This window comes from Rattus norvegicus, chromosome 2 (genome assembly GCF_021556685.1).
Source record: "Rattus norvegicus strain SHRSP/BbbUtx chromosome 2, alternate assembly SHRSP_T2T, whole genome shotgun sequence".
In the NCBI taxonomy this organism is placed as follows: Eukaryota; Metazoa; Chordata; class Mammalia; order Rodentia; family Muridae; genus Rattus; species Rattus norvegicus.
In genome coordinates this window covers 123240840-123258146 of record NC_141535.1, presented here as the reverse complement: position 1 = coordinate 123258146, position 17307 = coordinate 123240840, and the positions used below count along the sequence as shown (strand labels likewise).

Here is a 17307-nt window from a genome sequence, read left to right as displayed (position 1 = left end):
GCTATTATTCTGAGAGCAAATAATGTCCTTTGATTTCTTCTCACGAGCACCCAAGGGTACACAGAGGTAGTACCTACAGCCTTCCATCATTCCCCTAAGTGGTGTGCCTATTTAAATGCCTTTTCCAAGAAATAATGGTTTATATTTGGCTTCTATAAAATTATTTCTCATTATATCTCAAATAAAACATGTTTAAACTAATTCTTGATAATCTGCTCTGAAATTTTTGGTTTTAGAATTTAAATTTTTATTGGTGGGGGGATGCGTGGGGGATGGTTGGGGTGTGGGGGATGGGCTTCCAGAGGAATGGCAGAGTAGAGGGAAAGAGTCTTCTAGACAGAAGGAACAGGTCCTGAAAATTCCAGAATATGCTGGAATTTGTGATGGAGCTGGAGACTGACAAGCAGCAAGACAGGCCTCAGGATCACTGGAAGTAGGACGAAGACCCACCTACTAAGATATCATGTTCAAATGTGAGTTGAGTGAGGAAAATCAGGAAGGAGGGAGATTAAACCTGATGTGTCAGGGAGAGGGGAATGGAAGAGACCTGCTGCATATCTAACCATTGCGTGAGTCTCGTTTCTATGAGATAAAGCGAGAGGGGGATAGCTTTAGAATTTAAAATATCTTTTCAATTATTTGAGATTTTCACACAACATATTTTGATCATATTTACCTCTCTCTCTGACTACTCCAAGATCCCCCATCACCTTCCCAGATTTTGTACTAAGTGCTTGATTTATTTGATTCTATAGCTACATGCAAAACAATTACCTGGAATACACTAAGCCCTGGGTTCAGTCCTCAGCACCTTATCAACTAAGCCTTGTGGTACAACTCTATAATCCCAAAACTAAGAATAGAAGTTCAAGGTCATCTTGAGTACATAACATGTTCCAAGCCAGCCTAGGCTATGTGAGACTATCTAAAGACCAAGACTATCACATTATGACACAAAGAGGAAGTCAGAGACAAAGTGGAAGCTGGAGTTCCATGCCATGGTTGCTCAAGGTAAAGGGCTAGGGAATGTTTGGGGAGCTCAAACAGGCCAGACATGCCTGAGTAGCTTGTCATGTGGTCAAGGGTAACCACTGGAGGATTTTAAGACAGCAATTGGGGGGCTGGGGATTTAGCTCAGTGGTAGAGCGCTTACCTAGGAAGCGCAAGGCCCTGGGTTCGGTCCCCAGCTCCGAAAAAAAGAACCAAAAAAAAAAAAAAAAGACAGCAATTGGATACAGTAATCGAATTTATGATCTTAAGGTTGTGATGGCTATTCCCAGTTGTCAACTTGACTACATCTGGAATGAACTACAGTCCAGAAATGGAGGGCACACCTGTGATCTGGGTCTTGGGGCTGGAAGACACAGGCTTCTGACCTGGATCTTGACACTGAATGACATAAACCTTTGATCCAGATCATGAAAAGCTTAGACCCAGGCAAGGTGTTACACTCCTTTAGTCCCAGGTAGGGAATTTGACAACCAAGAATAGCCATCAAAACCTATAAGTTCATAAATCAGATCACTGTATCCCATTGTTATCTTAAAAATCCTCCAGTGGCAGGTAGATCTTTCAAGTTCAAAGCCAGCCTGAGAGAGAGCAAGTTCCAAATCCAGGAGTGGTACACACCTTTAATCTGGCCCATACTCTCTGCTGGTGGCCTACATAAGGACAATATCTTCTCTTCTTGTTCTTGTTCTTCTTGTTCTTGTTCTCGTTCTCGTTCTCATTCTCGTCCTCCTCCTCCTCCTCCTCCTCCTCTTCCTCTTCATCCTCCTCCTCTTTCTTCTTTGCCTGCTTGTACTTCCTTGCCAGCACATGTGATGGAACCTACTTCTTCAGGATTCCAGCTTATACAGAAGACCAGCTGAAACACTTACCCTCGTGGGACTAAACAACTACTAGATTCTTGGACTTCCCATTCATAGCTGCCCATTGTTGGGTTAGTTGGACTGTAGACTGTAAGTCATTGTAAAAATTTCCTTTAATATTTAGAGACATTCCACAAGTTCTTTGACTCTAGAGAACCATGACTAATACAAAGGTTCATCTGCTGCCTTTTGAATAACATAGCATGCAGGAGAAAAGACAGGCATCGAAGAGACTGTCACCCTTGCCGTCACAGGAGCAGAGGAGTTACAGTGGAGAGGAAAACCATGAGATCCACTCGGAGCAGTTGTGAACCTTGCTGAACCTGAGCCCACTTATTAATAGACTCAATATACAGAGGAAGCTGGATAGAAAATGGAAAGATTTTCCCCTCTCCAGCTGTGTAAACACTGATGGGAGGTCAGAGTTGCAACTATTTACTGTGGCCCTACTAAGCTTGATACATGTCTATCAAACATGAGACCTACTGTCAATAGCAAATAACCCAGACTCTTACCTATTTTGTGCAATACAAATTATGTACCAGCCTTAATATTATTAATAAGTTACAGGCAATATGTCCAAAGCGGTGTGGCTAGAGCATGGAAGATGTCTCTGATTCTAAGTTGAACACTAAGGGTCTATATATTTCCAGGGTAGACTTTATATTTTATAATAAACATTACACAGTAAACTTTTAACTATAGCATGCTGGCTACTCTGCTCGTGCTGTTTACTATACCAAAGACATCCTGTATACTCTATACTGTGATGACACTGTTTGTAAACCCTTGCAGGGGAGCCAACATAGAAACTGGGCCTATAACCCTGCGAAGGACATTAGCTGTATCAGCATGATCTCCTCAATCTGGAGAACCGGAATGGCATTTATTCATTAATGATGGGGGCAGCACGGGTTCACAAAGGCCTCTACCCTGTGACAGTACATACTTATGAAGAAACAAAAGTAAGCAGCAACACGTGACACATGTCAACACTCAACACATAAAGCTGGTGAGGCAGCCCTATCTTTGACTGAAGGCAAGCAGACTGTTATGTTTGATTAAGCTGCAGTATGTTCAGTACTTTGATGCTGTTAGAAAGCTGGGCTGTTTTTATATGCCCTGTTCTGCTTTAGTTTTTCACCCAGATTGATAGGATGAATGAGGCTTACCATGAGCACAGGACAGGGAGCTTCTCCGCATTGCCATGCAGACAGTCACTAGCTAAAACACAGTGAGGCTACCATTCTGGAGTTTAGTAGGAAAGAAGTCAGGGGTTTAGGCCTCTGCCTGGCTAATATTCTCTGGCATCAGTTTTGGCATATTGCCATAGCTGGTCAATTCTGGAGTGCCAGCAGGTAAGGGTTTCAAGAGAGTAGAACAAAGGTAATTTGAAGACTTGGAATAAAATTCAAACTTTTTCTGAAGAGCATTACGATATTTCCTTGATCTGCAAACAATATGAGTTTGACAAGATGTCATCTGATATCTCAAATCCTTCATATTTTTCTGCATTTTCTCATGTCACCTACTGCTCTAACTGTTAATTATGGTGGCCAGTGTGTACTTTAAGTACCTTACCAGAGATTTCAATCCTAAAAAAGAGGATTGAATTGTAGACTCTGAAACCTGATACCACCAATATTGGTATTACAATGAACATGGAATAATTTATAACATCAAAAATGTTGGAGTCTTACTGTCAACTCCAAGGGCAACAGAAAGCCTGTATTGCTTTGGGTGTAGCTATTCCTTGGACTTTCTTCCTAACAGTTCGAAGGGAAGTTTCCCATGCCTCACAATGGGGATTTTGTTAGTCTATGGCTCTTAAGGAAACTCTTATCATTCTAAGTAGTTAAATTCCATTTAAATTATTTAAACAAGACATGTACGTTGACACCAATAACTATTGAACATGAGTGGGACAAATCTCACAAGGCCCCTCCCTTAGATAAAGAGCAACAGAGAATGAATGAGGGTTGAGAAAGAGAGTATCAGTCTTCTCCGAGGATGAGTACCCTGATAGGTTATCCTATGCCAGATTGGTCAGCCCCAAACATGTGTACACATGAGGAACACTGAATGGATTCAGGGAGATCATAGTCAGACATGTGCATGAGGATAATATTTAACGAAGAGGCTGTGAATTTTGGAATGAATGAGTGGAACACAGGAGAAGTTGTGGGGAGTGAGGCTGAAGTAAATAAAATACTCAAGTATAAAATTTTCATAAATGTAAAATAAATAAATAAGTGTGGAAATTATTTGGGTGTAGGCTGTGGTCATCAAGGACAACACCATCAATAGCTTGATGGTATTCTAGTGAAATCTTTCAGTTTACTTTTTGTTGTCCAGATAGACATGACTAGAAGCAACTTGGGAGATGAAAGAGTTTAGCCAGCTTATACTTGAAAATAGCAGTCTATCCCTGAGGGAAATTAGGGCAGGAACACAAAGTAGGAAGCTGAAGGCAAGGAATTAAGAAGGGACCACAAAGGAATGATGCTCACTGGCTCGTTTCTTATGGATTGATTATGATTCTGCTTTCTTATAATATCCAGGACCACCTTCTTAGTAGTGGCACAGCCTAAGAATGGCCTGGACCCTCTCACATCAATCAACAATTGAGACAATTCCTCAGACATGGCCACAGGCCAATTTGATTTGGGTAATTCTTGAATTGAGACTCCCTCAGATGACTCTGACTATGTATGTCAAGTTGACAACTGAGTTGACTAGGCCCAGATTTCAACACAATATCTGCTTTTCTGTCTGTGGGTACAGATGTGACATTCAGGGTCTTCAGTGGGAATTTTGATACCAATTAGTGTAGGGAATTACTATTAAATTTTTGTGTATACAGCAGAGTTGGAATAAAATTGAGCAGCTTAACCAATAGAACGTGATTACACTTCACAAGAAGAACTGTATGTTTATTCTTTGTGCTGGTCCATTTTTGTCAAAGTGACATAATCAAAAATCACCTGAGGGGTTGGGGATTTAGCTCAGTGGTAGAGCGCTTGCCTAGGAAGCGCAAGGCCCTGGGTTCGGTCCCCAGCTCCGAAAAAAAGAACCAAAAAAAAAAAAAAATCACCTGAAAAGGGAGTCTCACTGAGGAATTGTCTGGGTTATGTTGGCTTGTGTGCATGCTTGTAAAGTACTTTCTTATTGGTTAACTAAGACCAAAGATCTCTCTGGAATGTCTGTTGGCCATACTCTTTTGTAAGCCCCGGGCTGAAGAAAGATTAGAGAACAGGCTGAAGGTGTACAGGCATGCATATGAACATTGACCTCTGCTCTGTACAGTAGGTGTGATGTGACCACGGTGTACTTCAGTCATCCTGACCTCTACACAGTGAGGGCTTGTCACCTAGTATTGTGAAGTACACCAAGCCTTTGCCTTTACTTTTTTTCAAAGTATTTTAGCACAGCCAGGAAACTAAAACTAAGACATCGTTGCACCATTTCACAGAAGATGCTAAGGTAGAGAAAGATGACACAATCCACCCAGATAATGGAATAACTAGAATTCATACAAGAGTGATTTGAATTGAAAGTTCTCCCCTTCTCTGTACTGGCTGTGCCCTGGCTGATTATCTACCAGATGACTTGGGAGTGAATACTTTCTCCAAATCCTCCTTTCCTAAACATTAGAGTACTCTGAGAGCGTCTTCATTCTGACATTGCCATTCACTGGCTATGAGACACACAGCAAAGAGTAAATGTTCCCCATACTAATAGTGGATAGTACAGATGGTAACAAAAATTCCTGTACTGAAAAGACTAACCTCTATAAAACTTTGTAATGATTAACACAGGTGGCTATTAAAAAAATAATAGCATCACTTTGCCTACCCAACATCACCTCATTTGCTGCCTAGCCCACTGATATCCTTAGGGATCCTTAGAGGAAAAGGTCATCTAGGTAAAGTGGTATGGTCTTTTCCTGTCATGCCTCCTGACTTGGAATGTTCCTAAGTCAGAGTTCCCTGCCAGGACCCTCTGTGTGTTGTGCCCTGCCCATCACAAATCACCCTACATTGTACCTCTAAATCCTCCTTCCCTCCCACACCCCAGAATAGTCACCACCACTGGAACGCCCTCCTGGTGCCACAAGTTTTATGGAGACAGATGCCTTGAGGGACTTCGTTCCCCCATCCAGTTTCTGATCTTGCCACTTCCTTTGCACAAACCATATTTGTGTTTGTGAGTGTCTGGGGTTGACCACATGCTTCCAGCTCTAATGAGTGATGACAGCTGAGGCTGGAATATTTCAGCAATAAAACCTCAGGGCTAAAATCCAACTCCCAGTTTCTCCTGAATTCAACCACACCAGGCACCTTGACTGGTTTGTAAAGTCAATTTCCATTGAGTTTTCTGGAAGCATGCATACATCTAGAGCCTGAGAGCTGTGACAAATGCTGGCATGGACTTAATGAGCAGGTCTCAGATTAATCAGATTAATCTGTATGTCGCTGGTGAATTACATTCTGTCCCTCTCCCTTGGAATTTTAAATAGTGCATATAATGTAACAAAGGTAATTCATATATACTAAAAATAGAAAGGACTTTACTTTTCTTCACAAGGTCCAGAGAGGAAATGAGGTTAGGAAGGAAGGGTCAATGTAAGGGAGGATAATGCTCAATTAAAGATGAGAGGCACTGTCCTTGAAATATGTCATTAGCTATAATCTCAAAATCCCCCATTGGTGTTTGAGTGGGACCTTGAAACACTCTGGTTGCATGGAACTTTGCATTCAATGGTAGTTTCAGCATGCCATATTAATATAAATTTCGTTCACAATAAAAATTGCCCTTAGTGTGTCGGGAGTAAAAGGTCACACTCATAGATGCTCAGGTAGCTTGAGGGCAAGGAAATTTTCTTATGCAGAAGCTGCACCTCAGTGAGGAGGCTCTTACCATTTACCACTGAAATCTCATTAGCAATACTCCACGTAAATTTCAAGCACTAGTAAATTTCAGTAAACGTGATTCGGTAACAAATAAAACCTTATTCATTTTCTACTGAGTATCTGACCCACAAAAGCAGCAAGGACACACCTGCATCTGCAGCTGTGACAACCAAGACGAAGTGATCTCTTGCTTCCCGATCCAGACTCTGGGTCACCCGAAGCTCACCACTGGCAGTAAGGGCAAAGGCATTGTCTTCATTTCCACCAAGCAAAACATATGAGAGCTGGCTATTTGGTCCTTGATCATCATCTCTTGCCACCACCTACAGGGGAGAGTAGTCACATGACTACATTAAGTCACCTAACATGTGAAGCATGTGGGCCAACTGAGAGATAACAGGGGACAGGGGTATAGACAGTGCAGCAAGGGTGTAGAGTCCTGGAGACACAGCTCAGGAGATAAGAGTACTGGTTGCTCTTGCAATAGACCCGAGTCCAGTCTCTATTACCTATGTAGTACTCAAAACCATTTGTTACTCCCATTCTAAGGGATCAGATGCAATTTTCTGGCCTCCCTGATCACTGGGCACACATGGTGCACACATGCAACATGTACATACACACATGTAGGTTAAACATTCATACATAAAAAAATAAGTCTAAGGATGTTGTAATTGAAGTAGCAAATAATAGTATGTACTATGTAGACATACCTGCAGAAATCTATGAAGAAACCAATGGGCAGAATTTGTGGAAGTCTTCCCAAAAATGGACACCATGGTTTTTCTTTTGTGTAAAAAGCCGGAGATAAAATAGCATTTTAAATGAACTCTTCCAAACTTTGACACTGCCTTATATGTGGATATTATTCTCATAGTATTACACAATTTGAAAATATTCAAATGAACAAATGTGTGCAAAATGAATATATACCTAGGACATAAGTCTCAGGCATGATGCTAATAAACTTTGATGTCCAAGGCTTTCTATATCTGCATCTATCTGCCCCTGACAGTGAGAGGAGGGAGTAGATCCTGAACACTGTTCAAAAAGGAAACCTTTTGGCCTGAAGTCTTAACAGTACCATACACCCTGCTGTGTTTAAGTATACTGACCTGGAGAATGGTTCTGGGCAGGGCCCCTAAATTTTCAGGAACATTCACAGAATACGGAGACAGCTCAAATACAGGAACAAAATCATTCATGTCAAGTAAAGTGATGGCGACCGTGCAGGAATCTGTTCTGGGGCTACTGCCCCGATCCGTGGCCTGAACAGTTAAAATGTAAGCAGGGATTGTCTCTCTATCCAAAGACTTAGCCACTGTGATGGCCCCTGTCACCGAGTCGATCCTGAACTCCTGATGTGTGTTTCCACCCACGATGCCATAGCGAACCTGCCCATTGGTGCCTTCATCATTATCTGCTGCAGACACTTGGATTATATCTGTTCCAGTGAGTGTGTTCTCCTTAATCTGCACTCGGTACATAGCCTGGGCAAAAACTGGGTTGTTGTCATTGATGTCAAGGACCATAACCACAACCTCAGTAGAGGACGACAGAGGTGGTTGCCCTTTGTCTGTGGCCACCACTGTTAGGCTGTAATTGGAAACTTCCTCTCTGTCCAGCTCTCCAGTAAGATGCACCTCACCATCAATGGTCCCAATGCTGAACTTGTTTCCTGCAGGGTTCAGGAGAGTATACTCAATATAGCTGTTGGGGCCACTGTCTGGGTCTGTCGCTTGAGCCTTGAAGACAACAGTATCAATGGGTGTGTTTTCTGGAATGTACGTCAACTTGGGGGAAAGAAACATGGGTGGGTTATCATTGACATCTAACAAGATGATGGAGACTTGGGCTGTGCTTGTGAATCTGGAGGCAGGAGGCTGGGGCAAGTCATGGACCTGAATGACCAGGTTGTAGAAGGACTGACTTTCCCGGTCCAAAGCTTTGAGGGCTTTGAGGACTCCATGCTTATCCACTGCAAACTGTCCAAGGCTGTCCCCTGAAGCAATGCTGTAGGACAGCTGAGAGTTGACACCTAGAAGTGAAAGAGGAAAGGTTAAGTTTATTGAACAGATCAGATGGAAATCTCAGCCATAAGAAGGGTCTACTGCATAGTAGAGCATTTCTGACACACTAACAATTACCGTGATTTTCTGAGTGATTGCACGTGGATCATTCTAAGTGATTGTGGATGATTTACTTATAGTTATATACACATAGAAATACTACACACAAGACTCTTTGCCTCCTTTGAGCTTTTGATCTGAAAGGCTTTACAATCTAGTGTACAAATGATCCATACAGGCTGTATTATTTACTGCAATGTTGAAATGTTAAATTACCGACGTGAAGAGGAGGAAAGGGTTCCAGAAAGCAGATATTTTTCTAAACTTTTCTTTGTTTCTATCACATAACTCCCTGGGGCCCAACACTACCAATGCCACTCTCTATATTATTAGCTAAACATTTATAACTTCGGTAATTTATTGAGGCCGACACCAGTTTTCAGAGAAGGGTAATAAAATGTTCTGATGTAGGACATTAGTCATGGATGCTTAAAGTCTCCTTTTACATTTCTTGTCAGAACTAATAAATACTTTTAATTCCTATTTTGCATCTGGCCAAGCAATGTACTTTAAGAAAATAGCTCCTCTCAAGCTCTATGCACATTCAAATGTTAGAAAATGCAATCCTTAAAGGAATGGTTAGCAATAAAGCTGTACATGAAAGGGCCCAGGCATAAGGGTCATGTTGCCAGTGGCCCATGTTTAGATAGTTTTGTCCCTAAAAATATGTATCATCTTTTAATTAAAACAAATTATCAACTTATTTTTAAAAGTTGCAGAAATGACTAAAGCAAAGAGGGTGAGGAAGGTATATTTGTCATTATGTTTTAAAATTTCATTGAAAGGTAGTTTCTAGATAAGCAACAAAAACAGTGAGAGGTCAGATTTCCTGCCTCAGAACAGAGTGTCTCAACCAGCTTCAATGTCATGTCTCTGATCTCATCTTAGAGCTTTCTGGGTCCCACCTACTAGAAACAATGTCTTAGCTCTTTGCTAAGAAACTCCTAGAACAGTTTGCTAACTTTTTCTTGTGAAAGATATTCTTCTGGGGCCTAAAAACACATGAGTACATGTTTGCTTTTACTGTTTTTGATTCTCTAGTTCCCTTCAAGGCAAATTACCCAAGTCATAGAATTTCCTATTCCAGTGTAGTCTGTCACTGTAACTCAAGGACTTCTCTCTCTCTCTCTCTCTCTCTCTCTCTCTCTCTCTCTCTCTCTCTCTCTCTCTCTCTCTGTTTCTCTCTCTCTGTCTCTCTCTCTGTCTCTCTCTCTCTGTGTGTCTCTCTGTGTCTCTCTCTCTGTCTCTCTCTCTGTCTCTCTCTCTGTCTCTCTCTCTGTCTCTCTCTCTCTCTCTCTCTCTCTCTCTCTCTCTGTGTGTGTGTGTGTGTTTCTCTCTCTCCCCCTCTCTGTCTCTGTCTCTCTCCCTCTCTCATCCCACATGCTGATACCAAGAAACCACATTCAGAAGACAAAGTCAGGCACTGATGTACTGATCTAAAATTTCTTATGCAGATTTTGAAGCACAAATTTTTAGAGACATAGACTGTGCCTTCTGGTCATTCATCGGAACACTTTACTGAAGACTACTCTGGGATGAATGAAGCAATGTTTATAAGCTAAGGGGCTAGAATACCAGGGAAAATATGAACAACTAAAGCTCAGGTATCACACACCAATTCACCTGTAGGAATGAAAGTATCAATGCTCCAGACTGGACAATGCCAGCTAAATGCTTTACCATGTCTTACACCTGCCCAAGTTTGTAAAAAGTTCCACCTAATTTGTTATAAAATTTTAAATTAGGTGAGTAAATCAGGAGTAATTTTTACATAAAGTATATTTTAATAAGAACATTTTCTGAGTCTCATAAAGCCAGGAGCAAATGTGAAATTCTTGTTCTTATTGAGATCCATAGACACCAAAACATAGGAGTCAAAGCAATACCAAAGACTGTTCATGAAAATCTTGGTTCCATGTGGACATACAAAATGGTCCCCAGCCAAGATCAATGGAAATTAGAAACAGTAACAACATTCCACATGACTGAAGTGGAGACCTATGAGATACACACAAATCAGCTCAACTGGGAGCCTTTCCAGCCTGCTGTCATGGATCTAAGCATCCTTGGCCTCATGGTAAATGTTAAACTGTGCAGGAAAAAGAGACAAGGTCACAAAGCTCATGGCCTTTTATGAAGAGAGAGAGGCCAGGGAACTAAAATATGAACCTTCAACTACCACTGTGAATAAAGTTTATGCTTAATTTATAATCACAAGCAAATTAGGCAATGCCACTTAAAACAAACCACAGATAACTGTGATCTTTGAAACAGCAAAGTATCTATTATTTCATGCAATGTTTTAAGGCAAAAAATAGGTCTTATCTCAGAACTAGAATCAACAGTGTTACACTGAGTTGCACTTTAAAAAGGGTGTTTTCCTCCGAAGAGTCTAATTAATAAAGCAACCTTGGCCTTGAAATCTATACCTAGAAAACACACCCCAGAAGGACGCAGACCCCTTTCAACAATGGCCCTGTTTGGAAAATTACAAAGATCTAACCATTTCTCCGCCTGTTCCTTGCAGCAAATGTCAGAGCAGAAAAACAGGAAACACATTTTTTCTTAATTTTGAGTAAATGTTAAAATTTTTATTTGGTGGGCTTTTGTGGTCCAATGGAAAATGACACTGAATATGGCTTGTTTATCCAACCACTCAAGTTCAACTTGCGGAAAGTCATGTGGTTCCATGATTTTCCTCGGGAGCCTGATTGCTCTAAGAGTGGTGCAGATACACAAAGGTGTGTGTGCGGCGGGGGAAGGGTGCATGTATAGATGTAATTGAGTGTACGTGTGCATGCTTGATTGTGAGTGTATAACATTGGCGTTTGGTGTATACTTTATTCCCAAGAACTGCAGAACATTATATAAATACATAAAATGAAAGTAATGAAACACATTTTGAAACTAAAAACTTGGCTGCATAGTGAATATGTGCATATAGTCACGATTTATACATGTCGTAGGTATGTAAAAGGCTAATATTTGCTTGCCTGTGGCGTGGTGAAGATACACAGTACTGGCTGTTACCACTCATCTCCACAGAGCATTTCCCACAAAGTCATGAGGGAACCGAACCATGAGGTTCAGCCCTCATTCAATCTATACCACGTGCCAAGCACGCTCATGCAGAAAAACTGACCCTTGTGTCACTATCTGAACATCCTTTTATGGCCATCATGCCTCAAGCACGCGTGTTTTCCAGGATGGTAAGAGAACAACAATCTGACATATGTCCACAATAATCCTAGCTATAAATTTTGTTCCATGCAATATTTTCTAACAATATTCATAGACACATTTATATCAATAGAGCTATGACTTATGCCTTAACAATGATATCAGATGTGCCTTCTTGTTGAGATTATGTCACGTAAAGTTTAAACTCTGAGTGTGCACATAGACAACTCAAAATGTTAAAGTCACTCTCCTAGAGCATTTGTTTATGTAGAAGACAGCAGTATGACCCGTCAGGAACTTTCTGAGCAGAGGCTAAGAAGAATCTGTTAAATTTCAGTGTCTTGCTAGCATTCATTGCTCGTTGACACATGGGAAGTCTTTGCTGTAATTTTGTTCATGTTCTTACAAACAAGGTCACTCTTATCATTATCCTCCAAGCTCAGAAGGAATAGGAACTGTGTCCTCTATTTTAAGCCAAGGTGCAGGAAATGACACTGATAAAAGTATTCAGGTTAAACAATGGCTAAATGTAGCTTGAAACTTTTAACAATTTTAACCAGCACAATTAAAGGGGGAAACACCCTTTTTAGAAAAGATTTGGTGCTTGCAGTTACTGTATCTCTGTGACTGCTTGGGCAGGGATCATTCCAGCAAGTTTTGAAACATTAAGCATATTCTTTTTAATCATTTTTATATTTAATGTTCTGAGAGTAGATTACTCCAGATAATACACTGGTCTGCAACAGATTATAACCCATGTACATACAGAAATATGTTTAACATAGAAAGTTGACCCCAGAATTGCAGCATAAGGTCCTGTGTTCAATTCCCAGAACTAACATAAAAATGTTATGTATCTATGGTTGCTCATACTTCCAATTCCCAGGCTCGGGACCAAGAGACAGGTGGAATCTGGGAATCTACGACCAGACTGACGACCATACCTGGCAAATTTGAGGCCAGTGAGAGACTTGGTTTCATAAAACAAGGTGGGCATGCCTACACAATGACAGCAGAACCTAAGCTGTGTCCTCTATGCATGCAATCACATATAGCAATGCACCCACACAAACACATGCACACGCATGCACGCATGCACGCATGCACTCACGCATGCATGCACATAGAAATCAAAATAAGATAAATCTTTTTAAAATCCTTAACTTTGTTATATACTGTAGGCTAAGCAAATCCTAGCCTTTCCTGACAATGGATTCCTGCCAAAATTTTATTCCAATAATAATATTATTGCCAATATGTTATTATGAAAATATTATTTTCATCTGATAATATATAATTTAGTTATTCACTATAAAATATTTTTCTTTAAGACTTTTTTCTCTTTTGTCTTCAAATTTTATATTTTTTCAAAGTTTAAGTAACATATAAACCAGCAAGATAGCTGAACAGGTTAATGTGCCTACAGTGAAGTCTTTTGGCCTTCCCCAGGACCCACACTGTGGAAGGAGAATCAACAGGACCCACACAGTGCAAGGAGCCAACAAGCTTTCCGAAGTTATCCTTAGACCTCTACACACACCATGGCATATGCATCTACATACCCATGGCCAACCAAGTAGATTAATAAATATAATAAAAATTAAATTTAAAAGTCTGAGTAATATATTTACATACACACACACATTTTTATCTAGCACAAACTCAGAATGAATCTTAATTCTCACCACTAAATTACTAAAGTAAAATGCTGCTAAAATATTTAGGGCAAAAATTAAAGGTAAAATTTGTAAAGTGTGTATACATATTGTGCGTACAGTTAAATTATATGACAAATTGCTTGTTTTTTTAAATCCTCTACAGTTAAGTCAAAATTCAAATTTCCACCTTGATAGAATACCATTTACAAACAAATAAAAATAGCGTAGTTTATCATGTAATTTAATAATTGAGTCATGCAAAATATGCACTCGGTTTTAATGGACTGTGTAAGCGCATCACAGAAACAACATACCGTCATCTGCATCGGTGACGTTAAACACAAGGACGGTGGATCCCAGAGGCAGGTTTTCCATTAACGATGTGCTGTAGGAGCTCAGGCTGAAGACAGGCGGATTGTCATTGATGTCAAGTATGTTGAAGTAAGCTCGGATGGTGGTAAACTGTCCTCCGCCATCCTCAGCGCGGACTGTGAGTATGTAATACTGCTGCCTTTCATAATCCAGTGCTCGGGTCAAGTTGAAGACACCAGTAACTGGATTCAGGAAAAATACACCATCCCCATCGTCTTCCTCCACCACATAGCTGATCTCTCCATTCACACCAGAGTCGTCATCTGTTGCTAAAATAGCTGCCACCAGGGAACCTGCACGAATGACAACCCAAGTCTAAATTAGTGGGACGAGAGTTATTGAATCATGTCTAAATATTTACACTGAGACCATGAACATGTTTTCACAGTCAAATATTTTAAATAGAAGGTCACTGTAAAACAGGGCACAATATTCTACTGACTTCTAGACCGACACACCCATTCCCTTAAATCATAACTCGGGGACCATATTAGACATCCCATGAAGCTCAGGCTGCACTGCAAGGGTTAACAGAGAGGTAACCTTACTTCTGACCTTGTTTCACCCAATGCTACCAGGTGACAAATTTATCAATAAATCGATATAGAATCATTGCAGCCAACAGTTAGTATAGGGAACTGAGATTCCCAGCAATACTGTAGATGCATATCCTAGAGCTGCTCAGTTTATGGTGCCTGTGGTCATTTCTGTAATTAGTACAGGGAATAAATGTGCTGAGAAACACTATGGACTGAGCGATTCATCTCAGGAAGGGAAGGGAAAACTGTCAGAGGGAGGAGTTATTTAGAAGTCACGTCTACCCAATTTTCTGTGTAGCTTAGGCTATCCTAAAACTCACTCTGTGGAGGAGGCTAGTCTCTAACTCAGAGATAGCTCTGTCCCTGCCCCTGCCCCTGCCCCTGCCCCTGCCCCTGCCCCTGCCCCTGCCCCTGCCCCTGCCCCTGCCCCTGCCCCTGCCCCTGCACGTGCACCTGCCCCTAACCCTGCCCCTGCTCCTGCCCCCACCCCTGCCTCTGCCTCCCAAGTCCTGGGATTAATGACATGGGCCGCCATGCCTTGCTGCACTGTTGAATCCTGCAGACAGAAACACAGTGTGGCTGAGGCTGGTCTCTAATTCCCAGCCAGTCCTCTTTCTGTCCCACCTCCTGAGTGCTACATCACACGTGTAAACCACCATATGCAGCTTCACATTTATCTTCTAAATCAATAGGTTGCCAACTCTAACAATTATTATTTCCATTTTACAGAAGGAAAAGAGGACGCCTATAGGAAAGAGCTGTGCTGCCTGGTCACACAGCACGGGAAGGATAGGATCACTAAGTAGAGCTTTCCACACGCTTTTCTTGCTTTCACACGTTTTTGAAGTAGCAAAACAGAATGGAGCTGATGAGTGCCATGAAAGCTGATGACTGGGGGCACAGGGATACTCAGAAGCAGACATTATTAACCACAGGCTTACCTCTCCTCATCTGCTCTCACATATTACTAATTTGCTCAGGAATCGCATAAAAGATGTCATGCAATAGATCACAAAATGTGATGTATATGTTTTTATAACTGGAGGTAAATATGTGGTAAACACTACTCACCACTTAAAACAACCAGAAGAGTCCACCATTACTATTAAAGGTGGTCCCTGCAAAACACACCTCGGGATATGTCACCTACCAGGGGTTGTGTCTTCTGGGATGTCGAAAGAGTACACAGGTCTGGAGAATCTGGGGGTGTGGTCATTCACATCGCTGATGGTGATGTTTATCCTCATGTCGGAGGACTGGAGGCCGTCATCTGCACGAACCAGCAATGAGTACTTGGACCTGTGCTCCCTATCCAGCCTCTTGGTGGCTATCAGGTCTCCAGATTCAGGGTCAATCCGGAAGCTGTCATCAGCTCCACTAATGAGAGCATACGTGACCAAAGCATTTGCACCCTGAGGGGAAAGAACAGATAGGTGAACTGCTGGGGTCAAGAACATTGCTTCTTGTTTTCAGTGAATGTGAATTTGACAAAGGGGGGTTGGGGGTCATTAAATTCATGTAACAGTGTACAATTTCAAGGGATCAACTAAGAATGGAAAGATTTATGACCTGGAAATCAAAAATTATGGATCAAATAGACAAAAAATTTCATCTACATCATGCACTAGAGGCCATATGTGGCTACCAGGTTCGCATTATCTGCAACAATCTACAAGGTCTCTTTCTAAATACTCATGACCTTCATAGAAATAGAAAATAACAGAGGGAACTGAGAGATGGCTCTGCAGTTAAAAGCATGTGCTGCTCTTGCAGCAGACCCAGGTTCCATTCCCAGAACCCATATGCAGACTCACAAATGCCTGTTAACTCCAGTTCTGGGTAATCTGAGGCCTTCTTCTGGCTTCCACAGCTCTTGTATGCATGTGGAGCACATAACCTCACATGTGTTCACACTCATACACATAAATCAAAATAAGTAACTGAACAGAAAAGAACACTATTTTAAAAGTCATGCAGAAACACAGAGGATCTCAATGAGAGAAAGCAACATCAGAAAAGAAGAAAGCTGGAGGCATCACTCCTCCTGATTTCAAACTACACTTCAAAGCTATAGCAATAAAACTGCATTCCTACATAGATCCATAACAGTGTAGAGTGGAAACTCAGAAATAAATCCATGAGAATAATCAACTGATCCCTATGCAATTGTAAAGAATAAGTACTTCAGCCAAAGGTGTTCAGGAAACTGATCATTCACATGGCGAAGAAAGGAGCAGCCATCTCATGTGCTGCTCAAAAGTAAACTCCTAAATATGGAACCCAAATGCTAACTCTCCGTCCAGACTCAAATGTCTCTCTTCCTGATAGCGTTGGTCTTGCTGACCAATTCACAGTTGTGATGCCAAAATAAAAAGATTGCAGGTGATAAGACCACCAAAAAATGGTAAGTGAGGTGACATCAAATGGAAAAGCTTCTCGGCTATGAAGAGACCAGCAGTTGTGAGGGCAAACTATAGACATGATAGGTTAATTCCCAAAATACCCAGAGAGCAAAAAATTACTGATCTGACAAAAACTAAGGACCCATGTAACCATCCAGAGGCTCTGAAAGGTAGCAGATGTGTGAAAAGAGGAGGTGCAGGTTCACCAACTGCTGTGGAGGTTCAAGCAATAATACTCAAAAG

The 17307-nt window shown here is 41.3% G+C and overlaps 1 protein-coding gene across 1 annotated transcript in view; it reads right to left on the bottom strand.

Moving 5' to 3' along the window:
• The window catches only part of Fat4 (FAT atypical cadherin 4), a 129410-nt gene that overhangs the window by 51092 nt on the left and 61011 nt on the right, over positions 1-17307 (bottom strand). Inside the window, exons 3-6 of the mRNA NM_001415042.1 lie at positions 15813-16074; positions 14066-14416; positions 7900-8822; positions 6933-7107 (exon numbers count right to left, since the gene is read on the bottom strand). Coding sequence (NP_001401971.1) covers positions 6933-7107; positions 7900-8822; positions 14066-14416; positions 15813-16074 — 1711 coding nt within the window. The remainder of the gene's footprint in view (positions 1-6932; positions 7108-7899; positions 8823-14065; positions 14417-15812; positions 16075-17307) is intronic.